The 19,173-nt window shown below is 40.0% G+C and overlaps 1 protein-coding gene across 2 annotated transcripts in view; it reads left to right on the top strand.

The window, feature by feature from the left end:
* l1cama (L1 cell adhesion molecule, paralog a) overlaps positions 1 to 19,173 on the top strand; it is a 48,613-nt gene that overhangs the window by 18,411 nt on the left and 11,029 nt on the right. For both annotated transcript variants that reach the window (XM_078950641.1, XM_011477073.4), the window contains exons 2-9: positions 9,421 to 9,775; positions 10,800 to 10,814; positions 12,228 to 12,330; positions 12,763 to 12,968; positions 13,677 to 13,799; positions 14,134 to 14,304; positions 15,801 to 15,915; positions 16,111 to 16,295. In XM_078950641.1, the coding sequence (XP_078806767.1) occupies positions 9,646 to 9,775; positions 10,800 to 10,814; positions 12,228 to 12,330; positions 12,763 to 12,968; positions 13,677 to 13,799; positions 14,134 to 14,304; positions 15,801 to 15,915; positions 16,111 to 16,295 (1,048 nt within the window). In that variant the 5' untranslated portion in view covers positions 9,421 to 9,645. The remainder of the gene's footprint in view (positions 1 to 9,420; positions 9,776 to 10,799; positions 10,815 to 12,227; positions 12,331 to 12,762; positions 12,969 to 13,676; positions 13,800 to 14,133; positions 14,305 to 15,800; positions 15,916 to 16,110; positions 16,296 to 19,173) is intronic.

The following is a 19,173-nucleotide window of genomic DNA, read 5'->3' as shown; positions in this document are numbered from 1 at the left end:
ACAGTTTCCTGAAACTGGCTTTGAAGCTGCACACTGCCACAAAGGAAAGGAGAAAAGAAAAAGTGGTGGGGAAGGTCAGAACAAGGAGAACTACAAGGAAAGCTAGAACTTTAAAGAAGAAAATGTCTGCATCAGATAAAAAGAGAGAAGGCGCAGATGAAAGGAGGAGACGAAAAAGGAAGCAGAGAAGGAGGGAGAGGAAGGTCGACACGAACAGCTCTTCCACTTAAATTCATAGCGACATGATTGCTTTCATGACTTGAGCCAGCAGCATTGGCAACCTGCTGTATGGGCCAAACTATCCTGCCACCAGAAACATCTTTATTGCTACGTACTATGCTGTTCTCATATCCCCTTAAGATGAATGAAAATCTTCAAATTACTATGCAGATAACTTTGTTCTGAAGAGCACAGAAAGGCAAGAGAGCAGGGTTGGTTGTCACACTTCTATACTTGTGTGAACTGCTTAAAGACCCACTCCGATCATCTTCCCAGTGATCTTCTAATCATGATTATACTGTTTTTAGCCCAAATGAAAAATAAATGGTAGCATTTTCTGGGACATAGTTTCTGCAGAGCGGCAGGACTCAGAGAATTCAACTCTGAGTATTGGGCGGGACCGTAGGTGTGCAGCAAGCCCACTCCCCTTTCCCATCATCCATCTGTTTACACTCTCTCCTGCTAGCTTACAGCCCCTCACAACCTTAACCTAACATTACTGGTGCAACAAAAAATAGCTAGCAATACTGGAGCTACCATGCCGTACAGTTTTCACCCACATGCCACTGCATCAGAAAACGTATTTTTGACACTTTTTATTTATTGACTTAAAAAATAAGATTAGTCATGTAAGGATCCAACAAAACACACTTTTCTTCTCTTCCCTCTCTGGAAGAGGAACATCCAGGGCCGTGTTAATTTTTTTGGAAAGTTTTGCCCAAATTTTTTGAGATAATAATAATAATAATAGATTGGATTTAGCTGCGCTTTTCCAGACACTCAAAGCGCTTACAATGTGTCCATTTTTAATTCACTCCTCATTCATCCTTGGTGATGATAGCTACTGTTGTAACCACAGCTGCCCTGGGGCAGACTGACAGAGGCGTGGCTGCCAGTTTGCGCTTACGGCCCTCTGACCATCACCGGGATCATTCATACACATTCACACACTAGTGGAGCTGCACTGGAGGCAAGGAGGGGAAGTGTCTTGCCCAAGGACACAACGACAGTTGGCTGGGGGGAGCGGGGATCAGGAGGAAGAAGTTTAGTCAAATGTGAGGTCACAGCATCCTGCTGGTTGGCTGCATCTTGCAGTGGGAAAACCAATGCCTTTGTTAGGCAAGGATGTTTGCTGTGTGGGGGAGTGTTTGCATGCATCACATTCTTATGTTCTCCGTGACACTTTGGGTGTGTCTGTAATTAGCGAGCATTGGGCTGCAGGCACAAACTCTGATGTTAATGAAGGGGATGCGGTACACAAGCAAGAGTGCAGGAGTGCATGAAGGGTTTGTTCTTATGTGTGTTCATATCTACAGCCAACATGTGTTTCATACAAGAAACAATAGATATGATTCCTTTTTGTCAGATTATAATCTCTGATTTTGTCAAAACATTACAGTGGTTCTAAAATCAACAACAAAAGGGAGCAGAAGAAGTTTTATTCTGAAACACAAATGTTATGTAAATAACTACAGAAATCTCGAAAATGAACAACAAACATCAAAACTTGTTATAAAATTAGTTTTACAATCTGCTGTGTTTTATAAATGATGAGGTTTACATTGATGAGTTTTTGTTGCTGTTGTTTTGTTTTTTATTTATTGCTGTATCTCAGTGTTGATGGGAAATCTTGGGTTAGTGATAAGTTAGTTTCTTTAAACATAAGACAACGGTTTACACTTTAAAGAAGTTTTGGTTGGTGTAAATTAAATTATGTCAATACTGTTTTATGTTCCACTGAAGTGGGCAGACTGAGAACTTTGTACTTAAAACACAAAGTCCCCGTTTGTGGTGATTTTTTTATAGCTGAGCAATAAAAGCTCAAAGGCCATGTGCTGAAAAAAGCCAAGACTCGGGCGCCTCTAGCACCTTTCATTTTTGGATTTTAGGGCACTAATGTGTATTATTATATATTATTATCTGGTCTGCATATGACAACACAATCCTAAATCTCATGGATGATAACGTTTTTAACTGGGCTGCTGTGTTTCACCAAGAAAAGGGGTTAAAAAACAGATAGTGAACTCTAAAATGCCTTGAATGAAACTCATTCCATCCAGTTAAAATGAAAAGCTGTATAACAATCTAGCTGATGCCTCATCACCTCTACCCAGGGACAGATATAGGAGTTTTCCTGGGGTGGTCTTGGCAAGGTGGCACTAGTGGATGGCACCGAGGTAAAATCCAACAATTATAGATTCAATAAATGACAAATCGTTTTTCAAACCTTTTTTTAGACACATTTATGATAATGCACAACAGGATCACTACTGCTGGTAACCCGTGCTATCCTAGGCACTTTAACATTGGGTGTTGGGTCATCTAGACCCACTAGACAGTGCCCTGAACCTTTCTTCTTCAATGATTTGTGATCTTCACTGGTGTCCATGGATTACATGAAATCTTTCCACCTTTATCCACCTTTGTCATGGTAGGGAGAACACGTCAATGTAAGGGTGGGGTCATCTAAGATAGCACAAGGGTTAAATCGACTGAAGTCATTGTTGAAGGTGGTTATTTTCCTACCTGGACTCATTTGATGTCTGATTTTTTTTATTCACCTCTCACCTACATTTTAAATCTCAGTGAAATTCTCCATGTTTTCTCAGACTTTAAAATCTTTATCTTAACTGACTGTCAATGCTGAATGTCAGCCAAAGTTGTTGGGCTCTTTGACCTTTGATAACTGTAAACAGAACAGTCATCAACAAAGCAGGTCCAAAGGTTTAAACATCTAAAAATGTGTGCAAAATGGTGGACATAAAACATGTTGAACTTGATTTACTGACTTGATTGCATGCATTAAATGGACAAAATACATGGGACGAAATACAGAAATAACTAAGGGTCAGATGCAAACAGCTTGATTTGCACACAAGTGTTGAAAAAGGATTGTAGGTGATGTTTTGTGTCTATTATTTGGAAAGGCACACACAAACTGGCACAACTTACTAACTTCAGGTTTTGTTTCAAGAAGGAGTTAATGCGAAAAAAGGTGAAAAAGAGAGTGCATCTTTTCTGTTCTTGTAAAAATGCTGGAATTAGACTAAAAGACAACAACCATTAGAACATATTGCATATTTAAATGTAATATTTGTGTTTTTGGGTGACTAGTCTCCTCCCATCACCAACATGCCCCGAACTGTAAAGTTTTCATCTTCTTTTAGGATGCTAACATTTTATCATAGGACTCAATTTGATATGAAACACAACATTTTAGGAAGCAGTTTGATCGGGATGTTGACCTCACGCAGTGACAGAAACCAAACATTTAAAATAAGCCCCTAGTTATACACAATTTAAGATCAAAGCAGTTGCAGCATTGATTGAGATTCATGTTGAATATTTCTTTACTGCTTGTTTTCTGGGGCCATATGTCTTTATTTTTCTGTAGATAGGTGACTGACAGACCATAATGAAATGATCTTATCAGTTGTGGACTTAAGTGAGCAGCAGCTATCATACTAGAAGCAGAGAGAGCTGGAGGCAGCACTCCATCTGCAAGACTGGCTCCATTAGCTGACAAGAGAGATTAGCTGACCTGCTGACACACAGGCTGATCTTTACCGATAAACTCACTCGTGCACAAACACAGAAACACACTAACAAGACGAACCTGATACACCATTACAATGGGGTAACACCCTTTTTTGATCACAGAGGTTGCACTCACCATATCTATTATCTCTGATTTTTTTTCCTCTGGAAGCCAAATCCTTCTTCCCACCGTCTATGAATTTTTCATATTTATGGTGTTGAGTTTGCTGCTAACGCCTCGCTCTGATTTATTGCTGCTTTGTTTTGTTTGTCTTTTGTTTGTCCGATTTCCTCTTGAATTCCATCTTCTGGTTTTGTCCTTCCTGACACTTTAATCAGTCTTGTCTTTTCTTCCTGAATTATTCACAATGTTTCTTTTTCCCCTCCAACATTTCCAGTGTGTCTTTGGGGAGACCATCAATAAATAAATAAATCCTGCAAGAGGTGCTTTTGCTATCTGGTCATAGAATCTTGAAGATCAAAAATCTTGTATTTTACCTTTTTTTTCTCCAATTCATCTATTTATACACATAATTCATATTTATCCACTTAGAAATGACGGGGTGATTGCAGGGTTTGAGTTGGTCTGCACTGGTGCATGAGTGAGTACGTGTGTGAGCATATGTAAGTGATCCTGCAAACCAGTTAGTGACCATGTGTTTGAATAACTGAATTTGTATGTGTAAAAGGGCGCTGCTGTGTGGGGATTGTGCTGTCATGGCAACCAGGGTGGAAAGGGAGTGGGCGTCTGCCCTCATAGCTCCCCTAAAAAACCTTTATTTTCTCCATCTTTGTGCCACTCTGGTATTAACCCATAACTCTTGTCAGACCTGCAGGGTCACGGTATTGTGTGTCCTCAAAAGAGGGAGAATCCTTTGAAATCGAAGGACTGACAATTTCTTCTGCTGCTTTTAGCACCAGTGGAAGCAGCAAAGCATCTGACTGCAAAGCCTATGCTAATGCCGGTATTGATGAATGTGCAGCTTGTAGCTCGGTTCCTGATAAGCTGTAGCTCTGCACCGTTTTTCCACTGATGAATTTCCATTTGAATTTGGCCATGCATCATCAGTCTCCTAACTAATGTTACATGGCCTTTAATAACAAAAAGGCACCAACAGGGCCAGATATTAGCTTCCCGCTATGCTACACAGTGAACCCTCTTTTCCATTAATGTTCAAAATATTGAATTAAGCCACAACAATATTAGTCGAGCTGAAACTGCTACTGCAGCAGTTTATCAAAGTAATGTATAAAACGTGTATTTAAAAACCAGGAAAGTATATCAGAAAAATGATTAGTGAAAGAAGAAAGCTTTTAGTGGCAGTTAAAAAAGAACTGACAGGAAGGTGACAGGATAATGACATGCTCATCTTTAAGTTCCTGCTATTATCGTGGCAGCTCCAGAACACTCATGAAATGTTAGACAGAGCTTAGAAAATGTCATCTACACACCAATAATATCTGACAAATGACTGTGTTAAGAGAAGAGCAGATTTGATTTTTGTCCTGGGCAGGAGACTTGTCTCACTGCAACAGGCTCATACATTAAGTATGACAGTGGTGGAGAGAGGACAACTGAAGTGAATATGAAAGAATCAAACAGCCATGCTGAGCACAGCAGGTATGGATGGTCAGTGTCACTCTGGTCCATAAATGAATGGGGCTTGGAGCAAATGAATAATGAATTTAGGTGAATTTAGGGCAAATAGTACTGACAAGAAGGGGGATTTTTATGAATAATTCACTGTGTATGCAGCTCGATCATTTACCCCCCACCAGGATCACCTTATTTTTCACACACCATCAATTTTTTTTACTTTTTATTGATCTCTTCTTGTGTGACCCTGACCCAGAAAGTCCTTCTTATTTTTAGTGCCAACTACCTTTGATTTTAGCTAAATCACTACTTTCAATTTCGCTCCATCTATCTCTTAACGCCTCTTCAGACAGACGGACCCTGGGGGAAGTGGGGTTTCATTTGTTTTTCTCCCCCTCTGCCTCCTGTCCTGCATCCTCTCCTCCTACACATCATCACAGCTCGGGGTGGTTCATATTTAAAAGCAAGGCATGACAGGACACGAGATCTGCAGACGTTTGAAGCCGCATACACAAGCCTGATGACTGGCAGAGATGTATGTGTGACATCATGCCATTACTGTGTGTGAGGCTAGTCAAATGGAGGTAAGACCTCATGTAAATCTTTTAGTTTGATTTAAAACTTCAGGTCTAATTATGCGGTTTTTGTTCCACCTTCTACACCGACCAGGAAGCCTATTAAGCTTTGAAGTATTTTACAGAGAAAAGAAAGGGTGTGATTGTCTACCTAAAGGCCTGAACATAAAAAAACACTCAAATTAGGAATTCATGAATAATTGACATGTTAGCAAAGCGGACAACATGGCTTCTTTGAAACGTCTTGGCAGACTAATTTCCTGCATTCAGACAAGCATCCACGCCCTCTTCACTCAGTCTGTCTGTGGCTGAAGACTTCTGTTTGACATCAGTGATGACAGCTTTTAAAAGCACCAAGACTCACCGTTGGGTCACCTCGGCTTTGCTGTTAGCAGGCACCACACATGTAACCTTTGACCCTGTCCAATGAAGCAGGTAACGGCTGTGATTGGATCACTGGCAGCTGTGCAGCAGTGACCCAGAAAAGGTGGAATCGGGCATCTGCTTGCGTGTCAGTCGCTCACCCCTGTGATAATGGAGCGAATCCTTGGCTGCATGCCGTGCACACAGCTTGGAAAATGTGACCGTGTGGGTTTCTCTGTGGCTGGGATTGCTTTACAACACTCTGTATCCTTTGAGTTCCTTCTTAATTTCAAAGACCTTGTATTTCTCCCCTTCTGAACAATAACTGTGCTTCTCTTTAGTGCTGCTTCTTAGCATCGCTAAAGTACACTGAGGCCAGCCTCGCCTCCTGTCTGGAGGCTTTTAAAACAGGCCGCTTTTATCTGCATGATCTCCTGTCACCGTGTCAGTCCACTTAAAGGTGTGTGTCAGTCTCACAGAGTGGCTAATCACAGCTTCACCACGTTCACTGGTGGGATACTCCTAGCTTCAAGCCCCTTTATTGACCATCATGTCACCAGATGGACTTTGTGTTTTAAACACTGAGAGGGAAGGTGCCCTGAGTGGGTTCATAAACAAATGTGTAAATAATTAGTGAAACAGATTTAGAGGAGAATTTGGAACAGAGTGTCTTAACATTGAAAAATCAGAACTAAGAACTGTCAACTCAAGGTAAAGAAAACTGAAGGCAGTGTCCGTTGTTTGATTTGTAGCAAACAATGGAAAATTTTAAAATTTAACATGAATAACACACCTTAAACCAAGAGTTGTTCATTGTTGTAACTAGACTACTGTCTCTGAGCAACAATTAACTTATAGAGAACTACAGAAAACTAAACAACAAAAAACAAAAAAGAAAGACGGAAATGAAGAACTCAAATATGGGCTAAAATTAAGCTCTGTTATGAATACTGTAATGTTGTTTCAACCATTTTTGATTTAATCTTTTGATTAATCAAGCTATCTATGTGAAATTTTCACCACACTGAAATGTCTGTTTAGGACATGTGCAGTGTTTTTTTCCACTAACTTAACCTAAGTTTTGCCTAGAGAGCTTTTATTTTGAAAAAAATGTTTTTTTTCTAATTTAAACAAATTAGTAGGGAGCAGTATTTTGTATTGAACAGTTTATTTTAGTTGATATCAGCTATGATGTGCCGGGTTGCAGACTTTTGAGTGGTTAGAATTTTTTTACTTTTTTTCTCTCCATTGCTCCAACAGTACATTGACATTCATTCAAAGTTAATTATGACTGGTAGTTTTGTTTAAGTACTTTTACTAGTAGTAGGAGAAATCTTGCATTAAAACACCTCTAAACTGAACATTGGTCACTTTAGCCCTCCTGGCTGTCTAACTAAACTCTACAGTCTTCTTCGTGTGTCATTTCTTATTGCGGGTTTACTGGACCGTTGTTGGGTCAATTTTGGCACACAAAATGATAAATCACACTGCTGTTCATCCTTAATCAGAGTATTACTTAGTTTCACTGAGGGATCCCGCAGCATCAGTGTGAATTAGTGGTTCTTGGAAACTTCCACTTTTACTTAAAACAAACACCAGAGCTAATAACCTAGTTAACTACACTGATTTTATTTTTCTATAAGAACTATCAGGTGGGCCTGTTTAAGATTAGTGAGCTTCTTGTCTCCTAAGATCTCAACTAAAGAAGTCTTAACCTGATGGAGATACTCTGAAAGAAAAAGAGGAGGTGAATGATGCTCAAGGAATAAAATATTTTGCATGTGTGTTTTTGTGGATGTATACCCAAGTAGGTGGAGAGGATTAGCATCCCAGTATTCCCTTTGTGTAATCCCTCCTCCTATGGTTCTTTTTCTCTACCTTGATATGTCTCTATCCCTCCTTCCCAGTCTTTTATCTTCCTCTCTGCCCCAATTCAATCCCTCTTATAACTGTTTATCTCTTCTGAAGTCTTTTCCCATCTTCTAAAAGGGCAAGTGAGCTATTACAATGGCTTACTGGCTCATTTAATCCTACAACTGTTGGTTTAAACAGTCTTGTTAAGAATTCAGCTCTTACTTGGTCTTTAATCTCATGTAAAGTGGCTCGTCAGACGTTGCTATTCACGTTCCTGTCCTTTTTTTTAACCACTGCTTTTACCACTGAGTAATTTATAAAATCAAATGATGACAAATCATTTTGCCAGCCACTAAATTCATAAAAATACCTTCATGGCTGCACTCCATGTTCTTCCCACCCTCCAGGTTTCATCACCATCTTTCTCTCTTCTGTCACCCTGTCAAGTCAAGGTCACTCATCGCTCTGTTATTTCACTGCCAGCTACGGCGACGGATTGGACCAAAACTCTTTCAGCTGGCCAGCCCAGCTGCCAGCCTCTCCTGTTTCCTCTGTCGATGTGATTTTCCTTTGTCTCCCATGTACATCTTAATCACTGTGTGCCGTAACAGCTCTTTGTGTGTGATATTGAGTAGTGTAAACAGTCAGCGGGCTGCGCCACGTGGTGCCGCGGGGGAGGATAGGCTGCTTGTTGCGGAGGAGACCCTCTCCAATGGTGCAGATGGAGAATGGATAGACTCCTGGGAGGGGTGGTTTGCCTCACTCACCATGAGTTATAGCATCTTTATCGTGTCTTTATCACTGTGATGTCATCCAAGCATGCTAAGAGCACAGAAAATGTAGCCCTGCAGTCTAAATAACAGCCAATTGTTAGATTGTCTTTATACTATTATTGTATTATCATATGTGACATTTTCACCAGTCTGGGTTTGGCTGGTTTTGCCCCTTCTGGGATGCATTGCTCCCTTCTTGTTATGGTATTCTGTCCATCTGGACTGCCGACTGGCCTTTCCATATGGGCCATTGATCATGTCAGTAAAACCAAAGAGTGGTTGTTTTGTTTGTCTGGGTTCATGCACGACAGGTTTTCTATTGGGCTTTCGTTTGTAAAGACTTTCTTTATTGTTCGTTCTTAAATAGTGTGTAAAAGAAGGTCAGTCTGCTGGTTTGACCACATGGTGCACAGCACATCTTCCACCATTCTGACACATGGCGTCTCTGCCCCCTCCTTCTTTGTTCCCCTCCCACCACCATCTCTTTTTTTTTATCTTTTAGACAGGAGACGTGCAGCAGGGCGTGGACCTGATTACAAAGGAGAAGGGACAGGGATCAAGACGGACCAAGAGCATATGAAACAAAGCCACCGTCTTTAGAATCAGGCACACAAGAAGACACGTGCTTGGTTGGAGTTTATGTGTGTGCGCAGACTGTGTGTGCGTTTGGAACTGCCTCTGTGTGCATTTTCTGTGAGCAGGTGGGGCTTTGATGGGACAGTGAGCAATGGCTCGCATGCAGCAACAGCAGGTCTGCAGTAGGGGGCAGCGCTCCTCCCACCTCCCTCTTGCTTTCCTCACCTTCCTTTGCTTTGGTGCCCAACATAACCAAGCAGTCATACAAATACCCTCCAACTGTGAGTACTGATTCAAATTACATTTCCCAACATAAGCTCAATGTTCAAAGATCCAAGTGTTGTGTAATTTACTCTGTGAATTCATCAGAGCACTCTGATATTGATCTTTAATCGTGAATGATTAGGGTAAATGGGCTGAACCCACATGCGTTTCTCCCATAATAATCTCAATGTTCAGGGATAGAGAATATTTAACTGGAAATCCTACTGTCAGGGGTTTCATTAGATGGCGCCCACTTTGTCTTGTGGTGTGTCTAATTACTTTGTAAATTGTTCTCTCACAAGAAATTGATTAGTCTCTCTATTGATCTGAATTCTTGGTGAAAACCACAATCTGTTAGAGGAGATATTTAAAAAACAAAAAACAAGGTAGTAAAGCAGTGAAAATATGGTGAATCTTTTCTCTGCCCCTAAGTCCCTGTCCCATCTCTTCAGTGCAATATCTTGGCATTAAAAATAAAGCTGAGCTTGCTGCCCTGCAGGGAAATTGATCTTCATCTCTCTCTGCAGTCGCCCACAAAGCTCCAGTGGAGGGAAAGAGCTACTGTTGTTGTTCATGCGTTACACCTAAAAACAATGTGCTTTAACCTATAATTCTTTCCCATATGCCTTAATGAAGGCCCCTAAACCCAGACATTTTATGATAATTCATGAAAAGCAGCAATCCTTTTCATCTACAAGATCAGGGTCACACAGAGGTGAGAAGGCCATCATGTCTGAAGGGAGAAGGATGATGAGAAGGAAAAAGAAGCAGGGCAAAGATGGAAAGGGTCAAATGTTCCCTGCATTCAATTAGGGACTCTCTGACATGTTGATTAGACCTACTGAGACAGTGATCAGGATCAATAAAGAGGATGAGTCAATGCATAGTTAGAAAACATTTTAAATTCCATTAATTTGCTGTATGTGCTCTGTCTTTTAAATGTCCGCCTGTTTTTGTGTCCTTCTTGATATCTATTTGTCTAAATAAACTGAAATGTTTTCCTTTACTGCTACTGCTCCGGCCAAATCGATGGATTAACAGACCACATAAGTGATAGTAAGTGCTTTCAGCTTTATTGATGTGTTTGCCATGGTAATGCATCTGATGTTGGTTCTCATTGTAAACACAACCATTTTCCTGTAGACATTATGCCCCATCATGCAACTGAAACACTCCTGATTCAACACTCACATGAATCTTGCATTAGTTTGCATTTGGGGTTTTATCCTAATGTGCTTTTTTATGAATGCATGGGATGCAAAGATGTCCGCTCATCTTTGCAGGAGTGTGTTTTACTGACTCCATACTCCAGGTTATAGCTCTCTTAAAGCAAGGAGGAGAGAAAGCTGTCTGTAAGGATGCAGCAAGGCTGTCAGATCAAAGACATGAAGAAATAAAGAGGAGTTAAAGCACTAAGCACCATTTCCTCTCCTCCTCCTTCTCCTTTGCCAATAATGGAGCGGCCCCTAAAGCCTAAACTTCAATTTGATCAGCTGAGAAGAGAAGCTTATTTCCTCAATCATTGGGAATTCTTTCATTAAATTTCACCACTCTCTTTCTTTTCCCTCTCTTCCCTCCTTTCAACATCTCCTCCAGCTCGCATCTTGTTTTTTTTTTTCTCCATCTCTGTCTCCTGCAGCTCTCTTCTTCTTTGTTTTGCACATTGTCTCTCTGCACTTTCATCCTTCCCCCAAGTGCACTCAAGAGCTCTCTGGCTTAAGCACCTTTTTGTCACACACTGTAGACCTCCAGTTGTCCTACTTTTCTCTCTGCCCAGTTAAAAATCATACCTAACATTAGCTGTATCCCTACTTCAACAAGAAGGCTTTACAGTTTTACTATTTTTATTTTATTTTATTTTTTTCAGGTTGATTGAAAATAGTTATGAGAAGAAAACTGCTACACTACAGGCAATATTTTTATGTATAAGAATAGCATTTTTAAATATGCATGTTTAGCATATTTCATTATAAGTTAAGAAGTTTTTATTTTTTTGTCATAGCAGTTGTTATATATTTCATGGACATAAATGGCAAAAATATTAATTTAGGTGGTCCTAACATCATATTCTTTGTGTTTGCCATAATTTCCCTTTAGATTCTTCCCTCCATTTTTCTGAGTTTTGGTCTCACTGGGACCACAGTGTGACACATTACACTGTATTAATTTCCACTCATCCCAACCTATTTTCTCTCCCTGCTCTCTTGCTTTTTCTCCTCTTCTTGCCCTGTAATCTCTTCTCCTGGGGAGTCTTTTAAATGATATTGACTAAAAATACTTATGAGCAGCTGGTTTGTTTTTCTGTGCCATTTGCCGGAAAAAGTGGCTGTGCAAATCATCATTGTTGTTTGATTTATATGCACCTTTGAAGTTTTTTTTTATGGCTATTAAAACCAGACATTTTTTAAAAAAATGCTTGCGGTTGGAGGGTGATGACGGTGTATTAATTGGGATTTTGGTTCTTTTCAGTCAATAGTTCTCCTGTGATCATTAATCCTCCAAAGACCATCATAGTTGTTGGTGTAGAGGAGTTCATCATGAGCTGCGAAGCCTCTGGAAACCCTCAACCCAGGTGAGTGCCCACATGGTAATCTGCATGTAGCTTATCTGTGCTTTTTTGGAACAACTGAGAGTCATCCTCCTTTTTGAATTAGTATAACATGAAAGTATATTCTCTTTAGTCTCAGATCTAACCTCAGGATGATAGAAATGTGATTAAATCCTGGAGGAAATCTTCCTCAAAGTGTCTGTCTGCTCTGACATAAAAAATTACTTTAATTGTGAATGAAAGAATGAACATCCCAATTACACTCCAAAGGACCCGGAATGTGGCTGGTTCACCATGTGTGACTTCTTCATTCATTCTTTAGGGGCTTTAAATTCAGGAAAATCTTGCATTAATTAAGCACTTCTGTGAGGGACATTGACAGGACTGTGTGACTTTAATTCCCAAAGGAGCCGCCAGCAATGCCAATGATACTGACCTTTCTTTTCTTTGTTGAAGTTTCACATGGACAAAGGACGGACACAAATTCGACCCACGCAGTGAACCGCACCTGAAAGTTTCAGAGCACCCGGGCTCATTTGAATTCAAAGCATCCAATGGTAGCAACATGGTCAACCTGAAGAGCTACCAAGGCAAATATGTCTGCTACGCAACCAACAACCTGGGGACAGCCATGTCAAAAGAGGCCACACTCAGCATTGATGGTAAAGCCTGAGGAGAATTTATTATGAGAAAAATTAAGTTCCTTTTTTTTAAGACAACATGACAAACACATGTTTGAGCACATATGAAACATGTAGATTAAATCATATTTGTAAGTCACTGTGAATATTTTTGTGGTCAAGACTGCAGGTTTCTGTTGTATATTTTTAAAGTTATTTAAAAAAAAAGCTGCATGGTGCTGTTTTCTTGTTTGTAGAAATCAGTCTGGTGGGGGAATAAACCTTTTCCCTGAAGCTTAGACCTCATTTTTACATATTAATATGAAGCAGCAGATCTATAAACTGGTGTGCAAACCCTGGGGAAAAGTAAAGAGCACCTATGAATATCCATGCACCTGTGTGGCTGGCTCTCTCCTGGGCAACCTCCTTCCTTCACTGTTTCCCTGACAACAGTTTCCCCAGAAACACTCTTGAGTTGATGTCATGTGAAGCACTCTTCAACAGCTCCTGTGGGGTTATTAACAATGGTTCAGTGGGGAGGAGAAAGAGAGGGCATTTACACATGAGTCACACATCACAGCAAAAACATAAAAGAAACAGAAACTGGACATCTTTGTTAAAGTTACTCCTGTGGAAAACTTTCTAACAAACTTCTCATCCTCTGCTCTGTTTGTTTAAAATATTTTGCCATAAAGATCTTTCTGTGTTTTTACCTGTTGTGCTCTTGTTTCTTTGTTCACCTCCTTTTAGGTCTACCTTCTCTGCAGAAAGAAAAAGATTCCATTTTTAGGGCCACTGAGGGATCCAATATGACGCTAAAGTGTAATCCTCCAAAGAGCTCCATGGTGCCCGTCATCCACTGGATGGACTGGAGTGAGTGGATCATCTTTCCAGTCCTATTTCCATGAGATACTTTCTGTCTCCTTACTGAAACTGATCCTCAGATCTCATAAACTTTTTTTTTTGTTTGATACTTTCACAGGAAAATAGGGGAGTCAAATTTATATTTGTAAAACGTTTCCATTAATGTCTGCTATGTAGGATTTGGAGTATACATACTTGTATCTGTTTTTAAATACCATATGTAGACAAGAACATTGCTCTTTTAGCCTTTCTGTTAGCAGTTGGATTTTTTTCATTACTTTTTCATCCCACTGTTTTATCCAATTGCAATTATTTATTTTATTCTTTAATGTATTTTCTTTAGAATTACGTCACATTGAGCTAAGTGATCGTGTGATGGTGGGAAAGGACGGCAACCTATACTTTGCTAATCTGAAGACCACCGACTCCAGGGATGACTACATTTGCAACCTCCAGTACATGGAAACGCGCACGATTCTGACAAAAGACCCCTTTACCCTTGAGGTCAAACCCTGTAAGTTCTGTTAAAGATCAATATAACCAAGACTAAAGTGTTGATGGTGGGAAATGTTTTAAACATTGTTTGAAAGATTTACACAAAGAAGTTATGAAGCCAAGAGTTCAGCAGGTTTGGGGCTACAGTTTATTTTACAAACTATGTGTGAAGAAGACAATGCCTAAAAAGTTCCTGGAGTGTTTTCATCCTTGAATATGCTAAACAAATGAGTGGCATCATGAATCCTCAGACTCTTCAGTGTTTGTTCAAGGAACATTTAATTGAGATAGAATCAGTTACAGAGCTGAAAATTATTTTTTTATATTTACTTTTGGTCAGTTTTAAAATGAACTTTGCACATTTAAAATGTAAACAAGGATAAAAATATTGGTAACCTCTCTGTCGATCAAAGAAAAGTGAATGCCCAGATTAAAAGCGTAAAACTGACAGTAGTATTGAGTAATTGAATAGAAAAAAAAGCATAAATATAGGACAATTATATGATAAATGGCATATAATTATACAGCACTTACTACCTTCTTAGAAGGCCCAAAGTGCTTTACAGTCACAGTCCACTTTTCACACACATTCACAGTGGTGCCGGACACTGGCGCCATCCTGTAACCACAGGAGCAGTGGGGTTCAGTGTCTTGCCTAAGGAAACTTCAACACATGGGCAGGCAGGGCAGCAAGCATAACTGTGATCTTCTGATCATAGATCAACCACTCTCCCTCTGCACCACAGCTGCCCCAAATTACATTGTTGTTTAACAAAATGATCTTTTATCAGTTTGGCATTACTTTACTGCAATAACCAATGATGTACACAATCTTCTTCCTCCATCTAATTACTTTAAATTCAATCTAAAAAGAAACAATGTTTCTTTCTTTAAAGCAAAGTTCTTGGAAATCAAATTCAGTGATCAGACTAAAATGAAGATGTAACCACAAAATCTTTGTAAATATTATTAAAAAATTTCAGAAAGTTCAGATTTTATTCATCTTAGCTGTCCATTGAGATGCAGCTACAGCCTCACAGAGTTTTTTTATCTACAAACACTTCATGCTAAGATTTGTATTAAATTGGCATGAGAAGCATGTTATGACGCCCCTTAGTTAAATCAAAGTCACCTCATCCCCATGCAGTAGCGTGTTGTGCTGACCAAAGCAGTAATAGCAGTATCTGGTGGATGTCCCATTGCTTTTGTGGGATCCATCACCCTCTTAGCCCAAGGCTAATGAGATACGACTCATGCTGAGAGAGGGCTGCCGCCATCTGTGGCCCAACCAGTGGTTAGAAACACAAGCACATGTTGACATGAGACCTCTGTCTGTGTCTTTATTTTTTGTGGGAGAGATGAACCTCCCCCCACCCATTCAACCCCCTTCCTGTCTGCTCCACACCCTGTAGGAGAATGAGGGTTTTTCTAAAGTAGTTGCATTATCAGCAGCACAGCAATTGGAAAATTACTCATAAATATGTATGAGTTCTGCTTTGTCTTTCCCGTGTCCAGCTAATTCTATAGTGCACAATCGGAGACCTCAGATGGTGACTCCGACTGGATCCTCGAGCACGTACCTCGCCCTCAGGGGCCAGACCCTTGATCTGGAGTGCATCGCACAAGGCCTGTGAGTCAAGGAATAAAGGCTACCTTTTAAAATCTACCACTCATCTTTCTTTCATTTCTGTTACTTTCCAACCCCACGTAATGTATTTACAATCTATTCTTTACATAATTCAGGTTTGTTACATAAAACAACAAATTTGCCCTTCTCTATGCATATTCTTCTTCACTCCCTGCACATCTTCACTTTTGTCCTCAGTCCAACCCCTCGAGTGACGTGGTTGAGGAAAGACGGCGAGCTTTCGGAATCCCGGACTGTCAAAGAGTCTTTTAACCACCGCCTACGCTTCCTTAATGTCTCTGAAAGTGACGGGGGAGAGTACCAGTGCATAGCTGACAACACCCAGGGGAAAGCCAAACACACTTTCATGTTGACTGTGGAAGGTGTGTATTACTCTCTGTCAAACACACAGAGCCACAAAAACACACAGACAGCGGCATGGGAAGTAAATTAGAGAATCAACAGTCTCTGCTTTTTAGTGTTCTCTTTTGACTTAATCTTAGGTTGTTCCAATGAATGCTGTGGTACAGTAAATTTGAACTACAACTCAAAAAAAATATTGAGATCTTGAATGCATTTATAGCATTTATGAAAGCAAAGCAATAACCTGGGAATCTTAAATACCCACTCCAATGAAAATTGTGCTTTTGGTGTAACTTATGGCCTTTTTGTCATAATAATGCAATTTTAATTAAACTTAAAATTGCATTTCTAAATATCTCTTTATTCAGATTGTTGTGAATCAGAAGCCGACAAAAAAATGCAGTTGAAAAAAGATTGTAGCTGCAGGATTCATCCATTCTGATGCATCCACTTGTAGACAAATAGATCCGTGTACGTCTTTGTTTTCCTCGTCTGATCTGGCATCTGGTTCCAAACTGTACGGCTGATTGGCGACAATACTGCACACTTTATTCGTTGCACCGTTAATGTTAGATTGGAGTTGTGAGGGACTGTAAGCTAGCAAGAGAACGTGTAAAGAGATGGATGATGGAAAATAGGGGCTAGCTTACTTCACCCCAACAGTTCCACCCACAACACATTTCTAATGAACTCAGCAGAAACTATAAAAAATGACACCAATCTTTTGATTTTTGCTTAAATTAAGGCATCATCATGATTAAAAACTTCTAGGAACACTATGTGTAAAATAGATCTAAAGATGATTGGAGTTGGACTAAAATACAGTATTAAAGAGTTAAAAGTACTGACTAAACCAAGAGGAGTTTTCTTAACCCTTGTGCTATCTTAGATGACCCCACCCTTACATTGATGTGTTCTCCCTCCCATGACAAAGGCGGATGAGTGGCTGGGTAGCTCGGTTGAGCGGCTGGGTAGCTCGATTGGTAAGGTGGGAAGCTACCATGCAGGAAACCAGGGTTTGATTACCGGAGGGGAATGAGCAATGGTACTGGGGGCAATTACCATATCAATGGCGAGCAATTAACATCACCCAGTGAGGGTCCTTAGGCAAGATCACCAACGCTACCGCCTCCTGAGCGTGGCTTCAGCTGCAGCTCACCGCTCCCCAAGAGGATGGGTCAAATGGGGAGAAAGAATTTCCCTTCATGGGATAAATACGATGTATAAAAAAAAAGATAGAGGGGGAAAGATTTCATGTAATCCATGGACACCAGTGAACATCACAAATCACTGAAGAAAAAAGGTTCAGAGCACTGTCTAGTGTGTCTAGATCAGTGTTTTTCAACCTTTTTAAGCCACGGCACACTTCAACCTTGACAAAAATCCCGCGGCACACCGGCGGCATTCAAAAAAAAAAAAAAAGGAGAAACTCGGTCTGTATTGTACGACGGAGTATTAGGGCCACAAAAAAAAAAAAAAATTAGAGCCACCAAAAAAAAAAAAAAAAGTAAAATTACGAGATTTTATCTCGTAAATTTAGGAGATAAAAACTCGTAAATTTAGGAGATAAAAACTCGTAAATTTAGGAGAAAAAAACTCGTAATTTTAGGAGATTACAGTGGAAGTTAGCATGCAGAGCAGCAGGTGAACGCCGTGCAGCCGCAGAGAAGACCGACTAAACTTTGTTGAACAGGTGAGCTGAATGTTTATTGATAACGTTCCAAATGTCTGGAAGGTCATTTGTTTGATTTACGATTCATTAAAGTTTTATTTATTGATGGTTGGTTTGCAGGATCTCTGCAGCCCGATGAAGCCGTCGTCGGTGTCCCTGCAGCTGTTTGCTTGAATCCTTTCTTCCTCCACCAAAGACAAGACTCTACGTTTGTGTGACGCTTCCGTCACACAAAAGGAGAAGCACTTTTTTTTTTTTTGGCATTTTCAACGTTCCAAAGCCAATATAAAACACTATTTTCATTCCTCTTTATTGTTTTATGCTGAAACGGGACATTTCATCTGCAGGAGGGGGCGTTTGTAAGACTGTTTACTTCCGCATTGGTGTTGGGATGACAGGTTCATGACGTAATGAGACAAATGAACTTCAGGATATGTGAATGAAAAGGAGAATAAAGGCTGCAGCGATTGTCTACACCCAAACGTGTCTCTGAGCTCCTTATTTTATATATTAAACTCCGCTTTACTGACACTGAACCCCGGAAAGACTGCTACACGGAAAATAATCTGATTTTGAGTCGCCAAAAGGTTCAGAATCTCTTTGTTTTACACCTATAATAATCCGGAAATGAAGCTTCACAAAAGGCTCCACATACTTCATCTTCAAGCTAGGTTCCGATAAACGGACAACTTCGGTGTTTTTTCCTTAATCTACGACTTTTTTCTCGTAAATTTATGAGATTTGAAGTCGTAAATTTATGACATAAAAAGTCGTAAATTTACGAGTTTTTATCTCCTAAATTTACGAGATAAAATCTCGTAATTTTACTTTTTTTTTTTTTGGTGGCTCTAATTTTTTTTTTTTTTGTGGCCCTAATACTCCGTCGTAGTATTGATCAACAGTCCCTCCATGATCTCACATGCATTTTTGTGATAATTGTGGCAGAAAAAGCTGGAAGCTGCACCTGTTTTTTTTAAGATGTAATAAAAGTTAAGTTAAAGGATTTAAAAACTGTTTGATTTGTGGTCATTGTGGTTTCACGACGTTAAGAGGAGAGAGTCGTGCGCCCAGACGCTCACACTGTCACTTTGACCCAGTGCATCATGGGAGATGTAGTTCATTAATCCGCCGAACGCAGACAGACTCGCGTCTCTGAGCTTCATTGTTTTGTTCATTTGTTCCACGGTCTGACATCGGATTCTGTGGAAAACTACACCGCTAAAGAC

Source organism: Oryzias latipes, chromosome 7 (assembly GCF_053564925.1).
Source record: "Oryzias latipes strain Hd-rR chromosome 7, Olatipes_Hd-rR_3.1".
Lineage (NCBI taxonomy): Eukaryota > Metazoa > Chordata > Actinopteri > Beloniformes > Adrianichthyidae > Oryzias > Oryzias latipes.
This window is presented reverse-complemented; position numbering and strand designations above follow the sequence as displayed.